The sequence below is a fragment of the Nerophis lumbriciformis genome, linkage group LG10 (genome assembly GCF_033978685.3).
Source record: "Nerophis lumbriciformis linkage group LG10, RoL_Nlum_v2.1, whole genome shotgun sequence".
NCBI lineage: Eukaryota > Metazoa > Chordata > Actinopteri > Syngnathiformes > Syngnathidae > Nerophis > Nerophis lumbriciformis.
The window spans coordinates 42,838,192-42,862,479 of NC_084557.2; the positions used below are offsets into that span (position 1 = coordinate 42,838,192).

Here is a 24,288-nt window from a genome sequence, read left to right on the forward strand (position 1 = left end):
AGATACAAACATTACAACAGAGAGTAACCAAGTAAATCAACAGGTAGATGTATAATCAGTTTCATAAAATAACTGGAAATTAAACAGTATATGTCAGCACCTAAATTAGGAGCCTTTTTTAACCCGTTTTGAAATGGTTCCATTATCATTCATATGCCATGTAATGATATACAATGTTATTGCAGAGGGCTGCAAAATATATTGCCATATAGATTTTAGACCAAATCGCCCATCCTTAGTTGTTACCATCCTAAAAGGCTAGAGGAAATTGGCCACCTTCCAAATATTACCTGGAAATAATTATTTGTGAAGCAGTGTTACTTAATAGTCCTGAATCAATCAATACAGTACAATGAGTACATGATGACATCATAAATTGATGGGTCTGTGTCATAAATTTACCTCCTGGGGTCGTGAACTTCCACGGAGAACTTCTTCTCTCTGAAGTAAAGGTTCTCCAGTTGACGCCATTGGAACACCTGAGGTTTAAAGACAAAAAAAAAATAGTTTGTCAGAAAAACACGCCCTATGTTGAATCTGCACAGTTTTGTTCAAGTGGATGAAAAGAGAGACGCTCACAAAGTGGAAGGGAAAGATCCTGACGCCCCAAAGTAGGAAACGGATAGTCCTGTCTACAGCAGATCCCTTTGCTTGATTACAAATATATATTCCTTAGCATGTGTGTTAAATCCTTGTAGACTTGCTAGCCGTTCACCATCTGTAGGCGCGCTGAGTGAAAGTGTGTAAAGTTTCCTCCTCTCCAGTAACATTACTGGAAGGGGGGGCATTTAGGATTCCCTTCCTTCTGACCCCTCCTCCATCCTTTAGGGACTGTGTTTCCTGCCCGATGGTTGGGAGAAGTATGTGTGTGCAAAAAAGAGAGTCCAGGGGAGGAGTGATGAAGAGTTCTGTACCCTCTCTGCCCCTCCTACAATTCAAGTGCCCTTGCTTTGTTTGATCAGAGCTTGGCGCAACACATAAACACGCCGCCTGAGTCTGTTTCTCGTTAGGGAGAGACAGCGCAGCCAAACTGTATTGGAACACGAGTGGTGCCACTTCCTAAACTTGTAACGCACACTAAATAAAGATTTAAAAAAATGTAAGGCTTAAAAACAAAACAAAAAAACATGTAAACAATCTTGAAGACTCTGTGTTGCCAGGATATGGCAGGAGCCTGGGCGAACAATGGACAGATAGGAAATGGGACAAGGAGGAGGGGTACATGGTGATAGGATTGACATAAACACAGTCTAATGTATGTGTACTATACACCAGTAATGTTAGTGTACAATGCATGACTAATGTTAGTGTACTACGCACCAGTAATGTTAGTGTACTATGCACCAGTAATGTTAGTGTACTATGCACCAGTAATGTTAGTGTACTACGCACCAGTAATGTTAGTGTACTATGCACGAGTAATGTTAGTGTACTATGCAACAGCAATGTTAGTGTACTATGCACGAGTAATGTTAGTGTACTATGCACAAGTAATATTAGTGTACTATGCACAAGTAATGTTAGTGTACTATGCATGAGTAATGTTAGTGTACTATGCATGACTAATGTTAGTGTACTATGAACCAGTAATGTTAGTGTACTATGCATGAGTATGGTTGGTGTACTATGCACCAGCAATGTTAGTGTACTATGCATGAGTAATATTAGTGTACTATGCATGAGTAATGTTAGTGTACTACGCATGACTAATGTTAGTGTACTATGAACCAGTAATGTTAGTGTACTATGAACCAGTAATGTTAGTGTACTATGCACGAGTACTGTTAGTGTACTACGCACAAGTAATGTTAGTGTACTATGCATGACTAATGTTAGTGTACTATGAAACAGTAATGTTAGTGTACTATGCACAAGTAATGTTCGTGTACTATGCACCAGCAATGTTAGTGTACTATGCACCAGTAATGTTAGTGTACTATGCACGAGTAATGTTAGTGTACTATGCACGAGTAATATTAGTGTACTATGCACAAGTAATTTTAGTGTACTATGCATGAGTAATGTTAGTGTACTATGCATGAGTAATGTTAGTGTACTATACATGACTAATGTTAGTGTACTATGAACCAGTAATGTTAGTGTACTACGCACAAGTAATCTATGTGTACTACTCATGAGTAATGTTAGTGTACTATGCACACGTAATAGTGTACTATGCATGAGTAATGTTAGTGTACTACGCACAAGTAATCTATGTCTACTACTCAAGAGTAATGTTAGTGTACTATGCACGAGTAATCTATGTGTACTATGCATGAGTAATGTAAGTGTACTATGCACGAGTAATGTTAGTGTACTATGCACGAGTAATGCTATTGTACTATGCACGAATAATAGTGTACTATGCATGAGTAATGTTAGTGTACTACGCACAAGTAATCTATGTCTATTACTCACGAGTAATGTTAGTGTACTATGCACGAGTAATCTATGTGTACTATGCATGAGTAATGTAAGTGTACTATGCACGAGTAATAGTGTGCATGAGTAATATTAGTGTACTATGCATGAGTAATGTTAGTGTACTACGCATGAGTAATATTAGTGTACTACGCATGAGTAATGTTAGTGTACTACGTATGAGTGTGGACGTCTCAGACAAGGAAAGTGTGCTGCGGCGAGCATTCTCAATGGAGTGTGAAGCGCTAATGTAGCATGGTGCTAAATATAGCAGCTGGGACTATAGTGAGGGACTGTGTGTGTGTGTGTGTTCTGTAAATAGTTATGGAGATAAGAGACATTTATAATTGTGTTCAGGCACGAGATGTTTGCAGTTTGTGCTGACAGATTCGTTCTTAAAGTTAGCCAAGCTCCGTCTTTGAAGACTGGGAGTTGTGCACATGCATGCTATAAATCCTTGAACCCTACACACTGAAACGCACACATAATGGAACAAAGGCGTACATGCAGTGGCTGTGACCGGTAATTATTCATTATGCTCGTATCCTGAACGTAAAACCACGTGTGTGACATAATATTGTTGGAGCTGAAAAGGTCAGATCTGATAGAGCTCTTTTCTTCAGTCTAATGGAGATTACAAAAAGAATAGTTTTTAAATAGCCTGGGCTGCATCAGGGCGGAGTATTTTCCTTTCTACAACTGGACTCCATGTGGTGAGGGGCGGCAAGGGGGTTTGGGCGTGTAAACCATATTTGTCAAGGCAAAGCCCATTTACTCTTCCTGTTGTTTGCCATTTTGGAGGGATGACATATCTGGGAAAAAATGATAAGAACCGGCTGTTATGTGGGCGGCTCAAGCGAGTGGGTGGGTACTCTAGACCAGGGGTGCTCATTACGTCGATCGCGAGCTACCGGTCGATCTCGGAGGGTGTGTCAGTCGATCACCAGCCAGGCATTAAAAAATTAGTCCTAGAAATGAGCGATCATAAATCTTTACTATGACGTCACTTTCGTCACTTGATTGACATTCACGGCACCCGAGGGTCTTCTGAGATGACGCTGGCTGCTGCCAGCTCATTAAAATGACCAACTGGAAGGCGAGAAACACTTTATTTCAACAGACTCTGGCGCCGTACCTGTCGTCAAAACTCCAAAGACCGACTGCACAGTTGCACAGTTGCGCTAACAAAATAGGAGTCTCAGAAAGCTGGCGTGCACAAGCTAGCAAGCTACGGAGTTTGCCGACAATGTATTTCTTGTAAAGTGTATACAAAGGAGTATAGAAGCTGGACAAATAAGATGCCAAAAAGCAACCACTTTCATGTGGTATTGGACAGAAAGGAGGACTTTTTTTCTCCTCCATTCGAAAATGCGGACCTTATCAGCACCACTGTCTGATTCCTATCAATGCAAGTCATCACAATCAGGTAATACACCAACTTATATTCTTGTCTTCATGAAAGAAAGGAATCTATATGTGTTAAACATGCTTGTATTATCATTAAACACCTTTAACTTATTAACAATATTAACTATATGTGTTAAACATGCTTGTATTATCTTTAAACACCTTTAACTTATTAACAATATTAACTATATGTGTTAAACATGCTTGTATTATCTTTAAACACCTTTAACTTATTAACAATATTAACTATATGTGTTAAACATGCTTGTATTATCTTTAAACACCTTTAACTTGTTAACAATATTAACTATATGTATTAAACATTCTTGTATTATCATTAAACACCTTTAATTTTTTAACAACATTAACTATGTGTTAAACATGCTTGTATTATTATTAAACACCTTTAACTTGTTAACAATATTAACTATATGTATTAAACATGCTTGTATTATCATTAAACACCTTTAATTTTTTAACAATATTAACTATATGAGTTAAACATGCTTTCATTATCTTTAAACACCTTTTACTTGTTAACAATATTAACTATATGTATTAAACATACTTGTATTATCATTAAACACCTTTAATTTATTAACAATATTAACTATATGTGTTAAACATGCTTGCATTATCATTAAACACCTTAACAAAAACATATATTTCATAAATAAGTAAATTTAAATTATATATATGACTGAGGTAGATCCCCACGACTTGATCAATTGAAAAGTAGCTCGCCTGCAGAAAAAGTGTGAGCACCCCTGCTCTAGACCATGGGTATCAAACTCTGGCCCGCGGGCCAAATTTGGCCCGCCGTGTAATTTCACTTGGCCCTTGAGGCGATATCAAATTAACACTGGAGATGGCCCGCCGATTATATACAGCGGCCGTGCTGCGGTAACACCTCATTCACCACTAATTCTCATACTTGCCAACCCTCCCGGGTGACTCCCAATTTCACTGCCCCTCCCAATAATAGTCACATCTGCTTTTCATCCAGTCCAACGAGTGCTGGCCCTGTCACAATATGTGCGGCTTCTGCACACACACACACAAGTGAATGCAACGCATACTTAATCAACAGCGACACTGAGGGTGCTCGTATAAACAACTTTAACACTGTTACAAATATGCTCCACACTGTGAACCCACACCAAACAAGAATGACAAACATATTTCGGAAGAACATACGCACCGTAACACAACATAACCCTTTGCACCCTTTGCAGCACTAACTCTTCCGGGACGCTACAAGGTGTGTGTGTGTGTGTGTGTGTGTGTGTGTAGCGTCCCGGAAGAGTTAGTGCTGCAAAGGGTTCTGGGTATTTGTTCTGTTGTGTTTATATGGTGTTACGGTTGTCATGTCTGTGTGATCATGTTTTGTTTTAGTCATGTTCGGTTTTGTTTTTGGACTTTTTGTGCACTTTTGTTTGTTTTGTCACCATAGCAACCATTAGTTTTCACCTGTCACGTCACGCACCTGTTTCACGTTTTGAGTCACGCACCTGTGTTTACTAATCATGTCTGTAGTATTTAAGTTCATTGTTTTCAGTTTGTCTTTCTGGCGACATCCCGCATTCATACCCCTGTCACACTCTGTTTACCTCTGCGCACTTCATAGTCCATGCCAAGTAAGTTTTTGTTTCATTGTTCACAGTTTCTGCCTATGTGCAAGTTTTGTACCTCCGCCATTGTGCGCGCTTTTCGTTTGTTCTTTTTTGATATCCATCCATCCATCCATTTTCTACCGCTTATTCCCTTCGGGGTCGCGGGGGGCGCTGGAGCCTATCTCAGCTACAATCGGGCGGAAGGCGGGGTACACCCTGGACAAGTCGCCACCTCATCGCAGGGCCAACACTGATAGACAGACAACATTCACACTCACATTCACACACTAGGGCCAATTTAGTGTTGCCAATCAACTTATCCCCAGGTGCATGTCTTTGGAGGTGGGAGGAAGCCGGAGTACCCGGAGGGAACCCACGCAGTCACGGGGAGAACATGCAAACTCCACACAGAAAGATCCCGAGCCTGGGATTGAACCCCAGACTACTCAGCAACTTCGTATTGTGAGGCAGACGCACTAGCCACTCTTCCACCGTGCTGCCCTTTTTTGATATATTAAATAAAATATGTACTCACATTCCCGTCTCGCCCGAGCCAACTTTCCGTTGCCTTCAGGAAAAACATAACCCAAGGACCAAGTCGTGACAATGGTGCGGATGTTCTCCCAAAATGTGTTTTGTCATTCTTGTTTGGTGTGGGTTCACACAGTGTGGCGTATATTTCTAACAGTGTAAAAGTTGTTTATACAGGCACCCTCAGTGTAACCTGTATCGCTGTTGATTAAGTATGCATTGAATTCACATGTTAGTGCATACAGACGCCGCACATATTTTGTTGTCGGGCCGGCACGTTGTTAGAATGGATGAAAAGCAGACTTTACGACAGCTCGTAGTCTACGTTAAAGGCAGTGCCCTTAAGGCACGCCCCTAAGATTGCGGTTCCGGCGGACTACGAGATATAATGACTGATGAACACCTTTGTTCGATAATGAAGGTTGCCTCAGCTCAAAGCCTGAGCCCCGACATTATCGAACTAGCATCCAAGAAAAGATGGCAGGTATCTGGCTTGGGCATATCAGATTAGATCAGTGTGTTGCAAACTGAGCAGTTTCAAGTCCTGAATGGTTGGTTTATTCATTGTTATTTTATTTTCAAATTTATTAGCCAGTGGAAAAAGTTAATGTTGATATTTACCTCAGAAGGCTGCAAATAGAAAAGAGGCATTCCATTTTTATTTAAATTGTATTTGATATGCCATTGATATTTTTTAATTATTATTATTGTTATTTGAAACTTGATTTTGCATGTCACTATAAAGTTATATAAGCCTTGCTTGTTCAATATTCAATGCAAAACTTGTTTGGGTCCCTATTAAAAGGTTAATTTGTTCAACCTTGGCCCGCAGCTTTGTTCAGTTTTAAATTTTGGCCCACTCTGTATTTGAGTTTGACACCCCTGCTCTAGATGTTTTGCAGAAAAATTAAATCATACGCTGTGTTAGCCTTATGTCAGTACCTCAACAGACGTGTCCGAATGAATGTGTCGGAACACCCCCATGATGCATCGGAACCTTTTGTGCCGTGTGTATTACGTGTGGTCTGTGGTAAACTAAGGCAGTGAAGTAGTTTAACATCCCCAAATAATAACCATAAAATTAAAGTAATTAAACCCACCATGAGCCAATTACACAGCACAACTACAGTCCCTTAGTAGCTTATTAATGATAATTTAAAACACACTTTAGTCTAACTGTGGGAAAAGACATTAAATTGGGCCCAAAATATCTCGTATACGTATAACAAAATCAGCCTTTTGAGAGAAGTAGCAAACAAGTGATGTCAGGGCGAATCTGTGTTTACTGGTGTGGGACCGGCTAATGGGAAACCGCTTCCTCTACGAGAGAATATTTCAGAGCAAAAGAACACTTGACACCCACACAGCTTCTTTTCTCAGCCTAAATACAAAATTTGTTCAGCGTAATTTAGTCAGTGTGGGATGTTGGCTACAATTGTATGAGTCAAGGTCTTCAGAGTACAATGAAACTTGCATGCTGAGGGTGTCCGGGCTGATGATTCCACAACATATTGTTACTGGTGAATAAGCTTCTACAAGTTTGTTTTTTCTATAAAAAAATGCATTTCTTTTACATTCAAATGATTCTGATTAAAAGATAACAGTTGAAATTGGAACTTATAAAGATGTTTTACATTAACTTACCGTATTTTTTGGACTATAAGTCGCAGTTTTTTTCATAGTTTGGCCGGGGGTGCGACTTATACTCAGGAGCGACTTGTGTGTGAAATTATTAACACATTACCGTAAAATATCAAATAATATTATTTATCTCATTCACGTAAGAGACTAGACGTATAAGATTTCATGGGACTTAGCGATTAGGAGTGACAGATTGTTTGGTAAACGTATAGCATGTTCTATATGTTATAGTTATTTGAATGACTCTTACCATAATATGTTACGTTAACATACCAGGCACGTTCTCAGTTGGTTATTTATGCCTCATATAACGTACACTTATTCAGCCTGTTGTTCACTATTCTTGATTTATTTTAAATTGCCTTTCAAATGTCTATTCTTGGTGTTGGATTTTATCAAATACATTTCCCCCAAAAATGCGACTTATACTCCAGTGCGACGTATACATGTTTTTTTCCTTCTTTATTGTGCATTTTCGGCCGGTGCGACTTATACTCCGGAGCGACTTACAGTCCGAAAAATACGGTAACTTTCTTTTTATACTTGTATGACAGTGACTTTACTAAAATGGTACTTAAAACATTACCTGTACACTGAATAATAAGTTTATGATGGCAACAGTTTGACCCTAGAACTGATATTTTGAATTATAGCCGTCTCTTGTTACTGCTGTTAACTGTTTCCGGAGATGACCGCGATAAATGAATTTCCGCAAATTATATTATAATAATTATTCCATAATTATAATTGTATTTATCATTCAACTCAATGTATTATTTTTGAATATTTAATTGAATTTTATTATAATAATAATGATCAATAATTATAAATCAAATATTTTCATAGCTAGAGCATAAGAAACCTTCTTAATAAGTTTTTCAACATTATGAGAGCCCTCCAGACATAAAATAATAGCCTTAAGGCACCTTGAGATTATTTTAATCCAATATAGTAATGCTGTCTGAGGCTGAGCCAATCTGTAGCCACGATACTGAACAGCACACTGAATGGTTTGGTCTCCTATAGTGACCAATACTACTGTGATATTGATATATTTAGTTTATTTAGCCATGTTTATGCTTGACATTGCTTAAGTTAGGACCCAAACACTCGCCTGTGCATTGGCTGGGAACATCTCTGCGCTGCTGACCCGTCTCCGCTCGGTATGGTGTCCTGCTGGCCCCACTATGGACTGGACTCTTACTATTATGTTGGATCCACTATGGACTGGACTCTCACAATATTATGTCAGACCCACTCGACATCCATTGCTTTCGGTCTCCCCTAGAGGGGGGGGGGTTACCCACATATGCGGTCCTCTCCAAGGTTTCTCATAGTCATTCACATCGACGTCCCACTGGGGTGAGTTTTTCCTTGCCCTTATGTGGGCTCTGTACCGAGGATGTCGTTGTGGCTTATGCAGCCCTTTGAGACACTTGTGATTTAGGGCTATATAAATAAACATTGATTGATTGATTGATTGAAACAATTATAAAATATACAAACCCCGTTTCTATATGAGTTGGGAAATTGTGTTAGATGTAAATATAAACGGAATACAATGATTTGCAAATCCTTTTCAACCCATATTCAATTGAATGCACTACAAAGACAAGATATTTGATGTTCAAACTCATAAACTTGATTTGTTTTTTGCAAATAATAATTAACTTAGAATTTCATGGCTGCAACACGTGCCAAAGTAGTTGGGAAAGGGCATGTTCACCACTGTGTTACATCACCTTTTCTTTTAACAACACTCAATAAACGATTGGGAACTGAGGAAACTAATTGTTGAAGCTTTGAAAGTGGAATTCTTTCTCATTCTTGTTTTATGTAGAGCTTCGGTCGTTCAACAGTCCGGGGTCTCCGCTGTCGTATTTTACGCTTCGTAATGCGCCACACATTTTCGATCGGAGACAGGTCTGGACTGAAGGTGGGCCCGCACTCTTTTTTTACGAAGCCACGCTGTTGTAACACGTGCTGAATGTGGCTTGGCATTGTCTTGCTGAAATAAGCAGGGGCGTTCATGAAAAAGACGGCGCTTAGATGGCAGCATATGTTGTTCCAAAACCTGTATGTACCTTTCAGCATTAATGGTGCCTTCACAGATGTGTAAGTTACCCATGCTTTGGGCACTAATGCACCCCCATACCATCACAGATGCTGGCTTTTGAACTTTGCGCCGATAACAGTCTGGATGGTTCGCTTCTCCTTTGGTCCGGATGACACGATGTCGAATATTTCCAAAAACAATTTGAAATGTGGACTCGTCAGACCACAGAACACTTTTCCACTTTGTATCAGTCCATCTTAGATGAGCTCAGGCCCAGCGAAGCTGACGGCGTTTCTGGGTGTTGTTGATAAACGGTTTTCGCCTTGCATAGGAGAGTTTTAACTTGCACTTACAGATGTAGCGACCAACTGTATTTAGTGACAGTGGTTTTCTGAAGTGTTCCTGAGCCCATGTGGTGATATCCTTTAGAGATTGATGTCGGTTTTTGATACAGTGCCGTCTGAGGGATCGAAGGTCACGGTCATTCAATGTTGGTTTCCGGCCATGCCGCTTACGTGGAGTGATATCTCCAGATTCTCTGAACCTTTTGATGATATTATGGACCGTAGATGTTGAAATCCCTAAATTTCTTGCAATTGCACTTTGAGAAACGTTGTTCTTAAACTGTTTGACAATTTGCTCACGCAGTTGTGGACAAAGGGGTGTACCTCGCCCCATCCTTTCTTGTGAAAGACTAAGCATTTTTTGGGAAGCTGTTTTTATACCCAATCATGGCACCCACCTGTTCCCAATTAGCCTGCACACCTGTGGGATGTTCCAAATAAGTGTTTGATGAGCATTCCTCAACTTTATCAGTATTTATTGCCACCTTTCCCAACTTCTTTGTCACGTGTTGCTGGCATCAAATTCTAAAGTTAATGATTATTTGCAACAAAAAAAAAGGTTTATCAGTTTGAACATCAAATATGTTGTCTTTGTAGCATATTCAACTGAATATGGGATGAAAAGGATTTGCAAATCATTGTATTCCATTTATATTTACATCTAACACAATTTCCCAAATCATATGGAAACGGGTTTTGTACTTTAAAAAATATGCAATGTGGTGAAGCTGCAATATTTGAAGCTTGATGTGGCAAGGGTCGACTGTAACATGATTTCCTATGGGAAAATTGTTGTGTGGGAAGAAGGGGGTAAAGTGCAGGTCAGCGCTGAGGCTTAACCGACCAGCAGCTCATACTGGCTGTTGCTATAGCAACTGTAATGCCCGATAAGTCACCAATGTAGGAATGCTCTATACTGCTTCTGCTCTCCCTTGCTGGCTGAAAGCCCATCTCCTTCCAGTTTCCTGTTGACTTTTTCTTCAAGAAAAAACTACAAACTGTCTTTATTCATTCTGCCAACCTCTAATATGTGATATGGAAGAAGACAAACAACATTAAGTGTTTGAAATCATCTATTTTCATTTGAACCTACAATTAACTTCAAGCCAATTTTAACCTCTTAAAACTACAGCTTCAACCCGACTTAGCTTCTCACAGTAATAATAGCATGCCTTGATGACTACTGTTAGACTATGCAGCAAACAGGAAAGCAGCAGTAGACAGGATGTATTCGTCAGGATGGCAAGTTCTTAGCTCAGTCCAGTTCCTGTGGAAGTATATACATGTTCATGGGTCTTAAGAGTGTGTTGGTGGCCGTTCGGTACGCAAAAATGCTGTTAAACCTATTAACACCCTGTCAGAGGAGGCAGAGCGTCAGTGATCAGAGCCCCATAAACAACCAGGAGCCAAAGGTGAATGAAGAAATAAGTGTGCCGGATGCTAAACATTTCCAGACACTAGCATTTGTCAGAGTTCTTCTCCAACACAATGGTCTTAGTCACCATTGGGATAAAAACAGAATGGTGACTATTGAGTCAAGAGAGGGTACTCACAATAAAATGACCCCATTTCCTATTTGCAAAGACATCCAAACTAAATATATATATAGTATGAATATGTATCCATCCATCTATCCATCTTTTTCCGCTTATCCGAGGTCGGGTCGCGGGGGCAGCAGCCTAAGCAGGGAAGCACAGACTTCCCTCTAGCCAGCCACTTCGTCCAGCTCTTCCCGAAGGATCTCGAGGCGTTCCCAGGCCAGCCGGGAGACATAGTCTTCCCAACGTGTCCTGGGTCTTCCCCGTGGCCTCTTACCGGTCGGACGTGCTCTAAACACCTCCCTAGGGAGGCGTTCGGGTGGCATCCTGACCAGATGCCCGAACCACCTCATCTGGCTCCTCTCGATGTGGAGGAGCAGCGGCTTTACTTTGAGCTCCTCCTGGATGACAGAGCTTCTCACCCTATCTCTAAGGGAGAGCTCCGCCACTTGGCGGAGGAAACTCATTTCGACCGCTTGTACCCGTGATCTTGTCCTTTCGGTCATAACCCAAAGCTCATGACCATAGGTGAGGATGAGAACGTAGATCGACCGGTAAATTGAGAGCTTTGCCTTCCGGCTCAGCTCCTTCTTCACCACAACGGATCGATACAGCGTCCACATTACTGAAGACGCCGCACCGATCCGCCTGTCGATCTCACGATCCACTCTTCCCTCACTCCGAGGTACTTGAACTCCTCCACTTGGGGAAGGGTCTCCTCCCCAACCCAGAGATGGCACTACACCCTTTTACGGGCGAGAACCATGGACTCGGACTTGGAGGTGCTGATTCTCATCCCAGTCGCTTCACACTCGGCTGCGAACCGATCCAGTGAGAGCTGAAGATCCTGGCCAGATGAAGCCATCAGGACCACATCATCTGCAAAAAGCAGAGACCTAATCCAAACCGGATCCCCTCAACGCCCTGACTGCGCCTAGAAATTCTGTCCATAAAAGTTATGAACAGAATCGGTGACAAAGGGCAGCCTTGGCGGAGTCCTACCCTCACTTGAAACGTGTCCGACGTAGCCTGCTCTCCAGTACACCTGAATAGAACTTACCGGGAAGGCTGAGGAGTGTGATCCCACGATAGTTGGAACACACCCTCCGGTTCCCCTTCTTAAAGAGCGGAACCACGATGTCCACACGATGCTGCAGAGTCTTGTCAACCAAGACAGCCCCACAGCATCCAGAGCCTTAAAGGGGAACATTATCACCAGACCTATGTAAGCGTCAATATATACCTTGATGTTGCAGAAAAAAGACCATATATTTTTTGAACCGATTTCCGAACTCTAAATGGGTGAATTTTGGCGAATTAAACGCCTTTCTAATATTCGCTCTCGGAGCGATGACGTCACAACGTGGCGTCATATCGGGAAGCAATCCGCTATTTTCTCAAACACCGAGTCAAATCAGCTCTGTTATTTTCTGTTTTTTCGACTGTTTTCCGTACCTTGGAGACATCATGCCTCGTCGGTGTGTAACAACACGAACAGGGACGGATTCAAGTTGCACCAGTGGCCCGAAGATGCGAAAGTGGCAAGAAATTGGACGTTTGTACCGCACACTTTACCGACGAAAGCTATGCTACGACAGAGATGGCAAGAATGTGTGGATATCCTGCGACACTCAAAGCAGATGCATTTCCAACGATAAAGTCAAAGAAATCTGCCGCCAGGCCCCCATTGAATCTGCCGGAGTGTGTGAGCAATTCAGGGACAAAGGACCTCGGTAGCACGGCAAGCAATGGCGGCAGTTTGTTCCCGCAGACGAGCGAGCTAAACCCCCTATCGACCCTAGCTTCCCTGGCCTGCTGACATCAACTCCAAAACTGGACAGATCAGCTTTCAGGAAAAGAGCGCGGATGAGGGTATGTCTCCAGAATATATTCATTGATGAAAATTGGGCTGTCTGCACTCTCAAAGTGCATGTTGTTGCCAAATGTATTTCATATGCTGTAAACCTAGTTCATAGTTGTTAGTTTCCTTTAATGCCAAACAAACACATACCAATCGTTGGTTAGAAGGCGATCGCCGAATTCGTCCTGGCTTTCTCCCGTGTCGTTTTCGTCGGTTTCGCTTGCATACGGTTCAAACCGATATGGCTCAATAGCTTCAGTTTCTTCTTCAATTTCGTTTTCGCTACCTCCCTCCACACTACAACCATCCGTTTCAATACATTCGTAATCTGTTGAATCGCTGAAATCCGAGTCTGAATCCGAGCTAATGTCGCTATAGCTTGCTGTTCTTTCCGCCATGTTTGTTTGTGTTGGCTTCACTATGTGACGTCACAGGAAAATGGACGGGTGTTTATAACGATGGTTAAAATCAGGCACTTTGAAGCTTTTTTTAGGGATATTGCGTGATGGGTAAAATTTTGAAAAAAACTTCGAAAAATATAATAAGCCACTGGGAACTGATTTTAATGTTTTTAACAATTCTGAAATTGTGATAATGTTCCCCTTTAAGGAACTCCGGGCGGATCTCATCCACCCCCGGGGCCTTGCCACCCAGGAGCTTTTTAACTACCTCAGCAACCTCAGCCCCAGAGATAGGAGAGCCCACCACAGATTATGAATATGTATCGTGTTGATATTATGATGGTTACTGTACATTTGAAAACGTACACATCTTTGCTACTGGATGAGAGTAAAGAGGCGGTTTGTTTAGTGGTAAAGGTTAAGTGTAAACAGTGCTAAGTTGGTTACCTTTGTGTTTTGTTATTAGTTACCACTATATGAAATAAAATATGATTAATGTTGCAAACTTTTTAAAGCTGTGGCTTTGAGAGACATCTCACCTTCCTGGGCTTGACTCTGTCCTGATGGTCATACTGAAAAATGCCTTTATAGCTCAGGCCCAGCCACCAAGGGATCCCCTGCTTATCCTACAACAAAATACATATATACAATAAAAAACATCACATGTGAGCATGTGGAGGGGTTGACATCACCAGAAATAAAGCCAGCAAAAATCCTTGACTCCCAAAGACCCAAAATGCCTACTTGCAAATCCAGCATGAAAAACAACATATGTGGTGAAAAGTGGGGGGAAAAAGAAGGAAGGGTAGTAAAATTGTACCTTTACAGCGTAGTAATGTACTCCATATGTGGGCAGGGACTCGACAATGCTCATATAGCTGTGAGGAGGAGACAGACAACACGTGTGAGACTTTCACAGAATGCCGTAATCATCCAAAGTGATGGAGACACGTCAAGGCTCACTTTACAATGGCCTGCCCTCTGGACTGCCCACTGAGCTTCTTGTAGTGTTCTATGACCCGCTCCTCACTGGGAGAGAGGAAGGTATGATTAGGTAGGTGACAGAAGAGAGCCATGAAGATATGTGGTTGGTCGCTCACCAGTAGGCAAGGGATGGGTGCTCCTTTAGGGCCTGGGTGGGCAGAGCAGGCAGCTTTTTCAGGTCAGACCTGGTTGCATCATTACTAGGAAAGAACAGGGCTCGGTTAGGTTGAACGACATCAATGTTAGACCCACAGGATGGTTCAAAGAGCTTTTAAGTAAGTATGTTACATTTGGAAGCACTACTTTAAATCAAGTTCGAATGACAGCTGTTTGTTGTGGAGACTGAAGAGTTCAACATGCAGGCAGTTGTAGACGAGGAAGAATCAAGTAACAAAGAAATAATAAAGCGTATTTTACATAGATTAAAAAGGAAAAGGAGCAGACACGGAAGAGGAAAAGACACAAAGGGAGCCAAAGAAACTTGGTCCGAGACGGCGCTTTCAGACCGCCGTTGGCAAGAGGTCATGAAACCTCGATCTAATCCAGGAGTCTGTCTGCCAAGCCCCAGAGGATTGGGGGAAGCCCTTGGAACACGGCCGTTCAAGAGCTTAAAGAGCTCCCAGCAACAGTCTGCACGGCTGTTCTTTAATGTGTGAACTGTTGATGGCTAACGAAGAGCTGGCACATGACTATTTTATCACCTTCTAAATGCTTCATACCGTGCACATTTTCAAGGTCATACTCGAGCACTTTCAATAATGTTGATGCTTGCTTTTACAGACCCTTAAAGGGGAACATTATCACCAGACCTATGTAAGCGTCAATATATACCTTGATGTTGCAGAAAAAAGACCTTTTTTTTTTTTAACCGATTTCCGAACTCTAAATGTGTGAATTTTGGCGAATTAAACGCCTTTCTATTATTCGCTCTCGGAGCGATGACGTCACGTTGTGACGTCACATCGGGAAGTAATCCGCCATTTTCTCAAACACATTACAAACACCGAGTTATTTTCCGTTTTTTCGACTGTTTTCCGTACCTTGGAGACATCATGCCTTGTCGGTGTGTTGTCGGAGGGTGTAACAACACGAACAGGGACGGATTCAAGTTGCACCAGTGGCCCAAAGATGCGAAAGTGGCAAGAAATTGGACGGAATTTGTTCAAAATACGAGGCTGTGGGGAAAGCCGACGAAATGGTCAGTCGTTTGTTCCTCACACTTTACCGATGAAAGCTATGCTACGACAGAGATGGCAAGAATGTGTGGATATCCTGCGACACTCAAAGCAGATGCATTTCCAACGATAAAGTCAAAGAAATCTGCGAGCGGATGAGGGTATGTCTACAGAATATATTAATTGATGAAAACTGGGCTGTCTGCACTCTCAAAGTGCATGTTGCCAAATGTATTTCATATGCTGTAAACCTAGTTCATAGTTGTTAGTTTCCTTTAATGCCAAACAAACACATACCAATCGTTGGTTAGAAAGCGATCGCCGAATTCGTTCTCGCTTTCTCCCGTGTCGCTGGCTGTCGTGTCGTTTTCGTCAATTTCGCTTGCATACGGTTCAAACCGATATGGCTCAATAGCTTCAGTTTCTTCTTCAATTTCGTTTTCGCTACCTGCCTCCACACTACAACCATCCGTTTCAATACATGCGTAATCTGTTGAATCGCTTAAGCCGCTGAAATACGAGTCTGAATCCGAGCTAATGTCGCTATTCCTTGCTGTTCTATCCGCCATGTTTGTTTGTATCGGCATCACTATGTGACGTCACAGGAAAATGGACGGGTGTATATAACGATGGTTAAAATCAGGCACTTTGAAGCTTTTTTTAGGGATATTGTGTGATGGGTAAAATTTTGAAAAAAACTTCGAAAAATAAAATAAGCCACTGGGAACTGATTTGTAATGGTTTTAACCCTTCTGAAATTGTGATAATGTTCCCCTTTAAACTGTTGTTGATTACACGTTTGCACCAATGTTATCTGATATATTTGACTAAATCATCCTTTTATTCTAGTGCAGTGTTTCAAGAGATAAAACATTCATATTCTCTTTTGTTGCCTGTTAATTAACAATTAATTTTTTATTACATTTCTATATTTATCCATACTTTACAAATCTTCTTTCTTCTTAAATTTATTTTCTTTCTTTTAAATGACAAAGTGTAAGCAAACAAAATATTGTCAACCTGTAAAAATGTTTTTTGGGGACTATAAGTCGCAGTTTTTTTCATAGTTTGGCCGGGGGTGCGACTTATATTCAGGAGACTTATGTGTGAAATTATTAACACATAACCGTAAAATATCAAATAATATTATTTAGCTCATTCACGTAAGAGACTAGACGTATAAGATTTCATGGGATTTAGCGATTAGGAGTGACAGATTGTTTGGTAAACATATAGCATGTTCTATATGTTATAGTTATTTGAATGACTCTTACCATAATATGTTACGTTAACATACCAGGCACGTTCTCAGTTGGTTATTTATGCCTCATATAACGTACACTTATTCAGCCTGTTGTTCACTATTCTTTATTTATTTTAAATTGCCTTTCAAATGTCTATTCTTGGTGTTGGATTTTATCAAATAAATTTCCCCCAAAAATGCGACTTATACTCCAGTGCGACGTATATATGTTTTTTTCCTTCTTTATTGTGCATTTTCGGCCGGTGCGACTTATACTCCGGAGCGACTTATAGTCCGAAAAATACGGTAACTTTCTTTTTATACTTGTATGACAGTGACTTTACTAAAATGGTACTTAAAATATTGCCTGTACAATGAATAATAAGTTTATGATGGCAACAGTTTGACCCTGGAACTGATATTTTGAATTATAGCCGTCTCTTGTTACTTGTTATTTTCTTTCTTTTAAATGACAAAGTGTAAGCAAACAAAATATTGTCAACCTGTAAAAAAATTTTTTGGGGACTATAAGTCGCAGTTTTTTTCATAGTTTGGCCGGGGGTGCAACTTATACTCAGGAGCGACTTATGTGTGAAATTATTAACACATTACCGTAAATTATCAAATAATTGTCATGTCTGTGTAATCATGTTTTGTCTTAGTCATGTTTTGTTTAGTTATTGGACTTTTTAGTTTCTGGCTTTTCACTCCCTTGTCTTGTTTCCATGATTACCCATTAGTTTCACCTGTTCCACGTTTGGACTCATTGTGCACTTTTGTTTGTCACCATAACAACCCATTAGTTTTCACCTGTCACGTCACGCACCTGTTTCACGTTTTGAGTCACGCACCTGTTTTCATTAATCATGTCTGTAGTATTTAAGTTCATTGTTTTTCAGTTTGTCTTTCTGGTGACATCCCCACATTTATGCTCTGCACATTTCTGACTCTTTTTTCATGTCCATCGTTCACGCTGCTCCTTTTTGTCCATGCCAAGTAAGTTTTGTTTATTATTGCCACAGTTAGTGTTTTTTGTTGTTCATAGTTTTTGCCTTTGTGCAAGTGTTTGGTTTCATAGTTTGTTCTCCGCCATTGTGCGCGCCTTTTGTTTACTTCCTTGTTTTGTATTTATAGTGTTTAAATAAAAATGTATCTTCATTCCCGTCTCGCCCGAGCCAACTTTCTGTTGCCTTCGAGAAAAACTAAACCCCAGGACCAAGTCATGACAATAATATTATTTAGCTCATTCACGTAAGAGACTAGACGCAAAAGAATAATATGAAGATGAATAAAAGAATACATGTGAAGATGTAGGATTAGATAAACTCTGCTTCTTCCTGCTCCTTTCTAGACATGTCGAATTGTAACCACTTGATGTTCTTTAATGTAACTTGTCAATCATTGTCTGAAACACATCACACATAACATACCGTACCATTAATTGAAAGAGTAAACAGTTCTTAGGGTAGAGTTACTGGGAAAAGTCACATATGGCTTTAAGGGGGGGCTCTGTAGGGCTTCTAGGGTGTGTATGACGGAGAGGGCAAGGAAAAAAGTAGGGAGGAGGGTGAAAGGAATGTCACTCGAGTTCGTTACATTCCGCCCCGAGTGTGTCAGGATTTGCTGGAGGAAATAAGGTTCGAGGTAGAGGCTAGCAATATGTCACACATCACAGATATGTGACGGAAGAACTACGTGTTAGGCATCATGGAAAACAACAAAGTTCCCCCTTCTAGATTGACTGTGTGGGACCTACATTCATCTTCTTTTCATATGTTGACCGGGATTGGCTCAGGGATGTTTTCCACTCTTATGGGAAGAGTTTACTATATTGTCACTAATAAAACAATAACTGTAATGGCCATTTATTATTTATGACTTCTTCATTGCATATGCTGTAATTAATTCTTTTAATGATGACTTCACAGTGTTTGTGGAAAAGCGAGTTGAAATTGTTCAATGATCATCATCAACATAGGACATAGGGCTGGGCGATATATCGATATACTCGATATATCGCGTGTTTGTTTCTGTGCGATATGGAAAATGACTATATCGTGATATTGGAGTATACGTTCTCACGCAGTTGCTTTTAGCTGCGGGCATTACACTACATGCGTTTCCCACTCTTTGTTGTCTCTCCTTCTCACAGAGACTTAAAACAAGCGCACCTTCTTCAATACGTCACGTGTGCAACGTCACACGCTCCCGCGGAGCAGAGAGGTAGCAACATGGTAACGTTAGCTGTGATGCTAACAGGGGGTAATACGAGAGAAAGAAGGTGCGAATCTGGTAACAAATGAAGGAAGAATTAATTCCCAAGAAAAACAGCACGGGGTCCATCGTCTGGTGGTGGTTTGGCTTCAAGCGGGAATATGTTGAACCATTATGTGGCAAAAGCATTGCTATAAAAAAGTAGCACCACTGCTAATGTAGCATCATTTGAAAAGTCACCTGGTAGAGAATAAGGAGTGATTGAAACTCCGCATGTCAACATCTCCGTTTGGTGCCACACCAACAAAATGCCGAAGCAACTATTTCCAGATCAACACCGTATGAAAAAAATAGTCAACAACAGAAGAAGATAACGTCCGCAGGAACCTACCACATAGCGAAGGACATACACTATTTGATTTCCTATTATGCAGCTCATTTTCATTTGACACTTATTGAAATATCTTGTGTCACATCATGCACAAAAGTGCACTTTATTTGTTTTAAACTATTGTAGTGGCGTCCTGTACAAAAAGTGCACTTTAATTTAGTGTTGTTTTGATGTGTCATCTTAGTGACATCATGCACAAAAGTGCACTCATAGCTTGTTTTAAAATGTCTCTGACAATCTTGCACTTTCTGTTTTGGAAATGACATGAATGTTTGTGCCACTACTTAATAACTGTTTAATAAATACACTTTTGGTCAATTGACTTAGTTGTGATTTCCCTCTCTGCATGAAAGTTTAAAATGAGCATATATTAATGCAGTATGAAGAAGAATGTTTTAATTAAGGCTGCAGCTAACGATTATTTTTGTATCGATTAATCTATAGATTATTTTTTCGATTAATCTATAGATTATTTTTCCTTTTACCGATTATTATTTTATTTAAAATGAAGATGAAAAAATAAATGTAGGCCAGTTTTTTCAAACGGCATGACTTTTATTTACAAAAAAAAAAAAGTATGGTCACTCAGTCAACATTGACAACAACATGACAAAATATTCTGTAACAATGTAAACATTTAAAACTTAACATTTAACAAAATTAAAAGTATTTTATTTGCTTTTTAATGTGCAAATATAAAAGTAAACATCCAGTGTAAATCTTAATATTCTGCAATAGTATAAACCTATCTACCTTTAAGGACAAAACACCACAAGATTAACATGCTGTAAAAAATCAATCAATTATCAATCCCATAATTTACAATTATTAATTAGGCTTTCAAACTCTTAGCCATTAAACAAGTGCCAGAACATGGACACATCTTTTACCTTTAAGTTAAAACAGATTTTAAATAAATTGTCTCAACATAAATGCACCAAGATACATATAAAATACATTTAAACCCAGAAACACAATAGATAAATGCAGCAGAAAACCCAATATGCAAATACATAAATACCTAACCAATTAACCACCTATTTAGATACATATTTAAAATCCATATTCAATATAAATATATTATTAATTTAGCAGTGAAACACTCAATCTTAAACGCTGTCTACTGGTAGAAAAATGCCCCTTTTTCTATGCCCTCACCAGCAGCCAATGATCCAACACAGTTAAATCCAACACTTGAAGTTGAGCGACTTCACCCTCCTGATGAAGCAAACTGCTCCAACATTTATCAAACTAAGCAAAGAATATCAACACTTCCTTACTAAACAACAGTTACACAAAACACCGTGTGTATTTAGCCTCCAGACTAAGCACGCTACATGCACACAACTCCCCCGCACCCCCCATCTCACCAGCGCAACAGGTGCGCCACACCCACAAAGAGAACTAAAGTGCAATCTTACCGGCTGTCCGTTCAGCTTTTGGTTTTGGTACACTTTTGGCACAACTCTGGGTTATCTGTAATGAACCAAACCTTTTTCCACTCTGCGCTGGCGTCTTTTGTCCTCCTTGATTTGACACAGCTGTCTAATTACCGGGCTCGCGCACCAGCAGATGAGACGGGAGCGCGCCGCGTTATACCTGCACGTGAACGTAAACTGATCGGCTCTGATCATATAAGCCGACTGGCCGAAATAATGCCGAATTATATACATTTCCTGGGGTTGCCTAGGTGAATAGGGATACGGATGTGCTCTAAGATAAAATATAATTTTATTAAGTGGGGTTAGGCTGGTTGCTCAGCAGCCACGGTTGCGAGCTCGCGCGTCAGCTGACGAGACAGCTGTTCGCCGCTACAACATTATTAGGCCGTTTATTGAAATACTCCCACACATTTAGCACGACTTTTGGCGTGCTTTTTTCCCCTCGCTCGCACCGCTCGCATCGTCTGCTTTGCGCTCCGCCATGACGGTAGTGTGACGTAAATATGCGACGCGTCGACGCACAAAAACGGCGTCGACGTATTTACGTAACCGATGACGTCGACTATGTCGACGTGTCGTTTCAGCCTTAGTTTTAATGTAGACACATAGAATCATCATACTGTTGTGATTATATGCATCAAGTGTTCATTCAAGGCTAAGGCAAAATATCCAGATATATATCGTGACTAGTGTTGGGACTAACGCGTTACAAAGTAACGCCACTAGTTTCGGCGGTAACTAGTAATCTAACGCATTATTTTTTATATTCAGTAACTCAGTTACCGTTACTACATGATGCGTTACTGCGTTATTTTACGTTATTTTTTATGTAGTATCGCCTAGAAACAGAAGATCTGAGTGTGTTTTATTGGAGCGCTGCAGTGTCGTCCTTCTGAATGAGCCGGAGGAGCGCTCTGTGTGTGTCTGGGTGTGGATGTGGGGAGGGGAGGGAGGGGCGTGTCTGTGTTTACTAACAAAGGAGCGCAATCAAGTGTCTTAACATGGAGATATTCTCACTTCTTTTCTTTTGTCGAGCACAAAGAAAAGAACATTTTAGTTAAATGTAAGTTGTGTCTTGGATCAAAGATCCCTTCTACTGCCCAAAACAACAATTCAAATCTGCCTGGTTAGGCTTTGTGTATGTCACGTGTGCCTTCCTTAGGTGAAGCCAGGTTTACAGCTATGTTGTTATTATGCTGTTTTTTACTTATGTATGTTATGTTGCAGCTATTTAAAATAGTTTTGTCAATTTGTTCTGGCCTGAAACAAATTGGCCCTTTGAAACATATCTTTGTCTTTGTGTGTTGTATGTAGACCACATTGCTTAGCAGAGTTCAGTGATGCAAATGCATGTCAAGTTGATCAACAGATTGTATTATTCTCCAGTGCAATAACAGTACTGAAATGAAGGCTAAAAGGGCATTAATGGGAGCTTTTTTTTAAAAAAAAAGAGGAAAAAAAAAAGTTACTAAATAGTTACTTTTCACAGTAATGCATTACTTTTTGGTGTAAGTAACTGAGTTAGTAACTGAGTTATTTTTGAAATAAAGTAACTTGTAACTGTAACTAGTTACTGGTTTTCAGTAACTAACCCAACACTGATCGTGACATGGCCTAAAAATATCGAGATATTAATAAAAGGCCTTATCGCCCAGCCCTAATAGGCAACGTTCCCTCTAAGGTGCGCGCCTGCGCAATTGCGCACTGCTCACGCGTCCTCTGCGCACAGCAAATTAATGCCGCGCAGGAAATCAAAAATCCCATCTGAACTTTAAACAAAATAAACACATTACAATTTATTCTGTATGATTTTGCAATGCAACTCTGTGAGTGACAGGTGACAACAAGAGTGGCCCCAATGAATAAAACAATCTTTGTCAACACAGTTCAATTATCATCTGTCGAGACACTTTACGGACAGGAATTCCATCAATCACTTTATTGAGCAAAACTGTTTGTAACCACACAAAAACATGAGTAAAAAAAACTTTTATCTATAAAAACTGGTAATTTTCTGCCATACAAACCAGGCTTAAACCAACATTATCATCCGTCGTTTCAACAGAAGCCGCTCGCTCTCTCACCTGCACCAACACAAGCACTCATGGCACTTAGCCAGTGCTGCGTTTATGGCCACACAAAAAGTCGGACAACCCCAACGCCACACATTATGTAAATGCCAGGTTGTAACACTCTGACACAATCAGATGTGTGCTTATTTTACTGCCATTTATTAAGAATGTTAATCTAAGGATATTATTCATGAAATATTGTCACTAGATTTCATAAATGCTAATAAAAAGATGCATTTTACAGACAGAAAGTTACAGGAACTAAATGTAATCTCTGAAAGGGGTAACATTTCTTTTAAAGGCAGGACCCGCAGCCAGACATACAATACTAGCACATAGGTCATGAAAAACATGTTTTTTTGTTATTGTCATTGTAAGAGGGCAAAATCACTTGTATCAGAAAATTATTAAAATAAAACATTTAAATTGTTATGATGTCAGGTTTTGGGACAGGTGTGATGGAAAGAAAAAAAATGTAAAAAGAAAAAAAAAATTATTAAATTGTTAAATGTATCCAGTGATTATACTATAAAGTTATTTTCCATTTAACTTCACCAGTTTTAGATTATTTTAATTCAAAATCGCTGAATTTTCACATTTGCCGTTCAAATACTGAGAAGAGACGGTGCGGTGAACAGCAGCCAGTTGAGGCACGTCACTCATTTGTGCCTCACCATGGATTGCGGACTCGGCTAACTGCTGGCCTGCTGTGCAGTGAGACCGTATTGCTGTATGAACTATATTATACATTTCCATAGTTTAGTTAGCTGAGGTATATAATGTACAGTGTATTTTGTCAACAACTGTATGTGTGTAAAGTATTTCTTGTGCTGAGCGATCATAAAACGGCTGCAAAAGACACACTGGCTGAGGCTCGCAGTAATCCGCCTCCTGCACCCCCGCCATAGAATTTGCACCCCCTGACGGGAGTGTTATATCAACTAAAGCCCACAC

The 24,288-nt window shown here is 40.3% G+C and overlaps 1 protein-coding gene across 10 annotated transcripts in view; it reads right to left on the reverse strand.

Annotated features, from left to right (window-relative positions):
• The window catches only part of frmd4a (FERM domain containing 4A), a 458,149-nt gene that overhangs the window by 43,157 nt on the left and 390,704 nt on the right, over positions 1–24,288 (reverse strand). For 8 of the 10 annotated variants that reach the window (XM_072913963.1, XM_072913964.1, XM_072913962.1 and 5 more), the window contains exons 8-12: positions 14,914–14,997; positions 14,777–14,842; positions 14,634–14,691; positions 14,353–14,439; positions 403–479 (exon numbers count right to left, since the gene is read on the reverse strand). In XM_072913963.1, coding sequence (XP_072770064.1) covers positions 403–479; positions 14,353–14,439; positions 14,634–14,691; positions 14,777–14,842; positions 14,914–14,997 — 372 coding nt within the window. Of the gene's footprint in view, positions 1–402; positions 480–579; positions 944–14,352; positions 14,440–14,633; positions 14,692–14,776; positions 14,843–14,913; positions 15,735–24,288 lie in introns of those variants that run through there. The other 2 variants (XM_072913965.1, XM_072913966.1) reach the window with 2 other exon arrangements.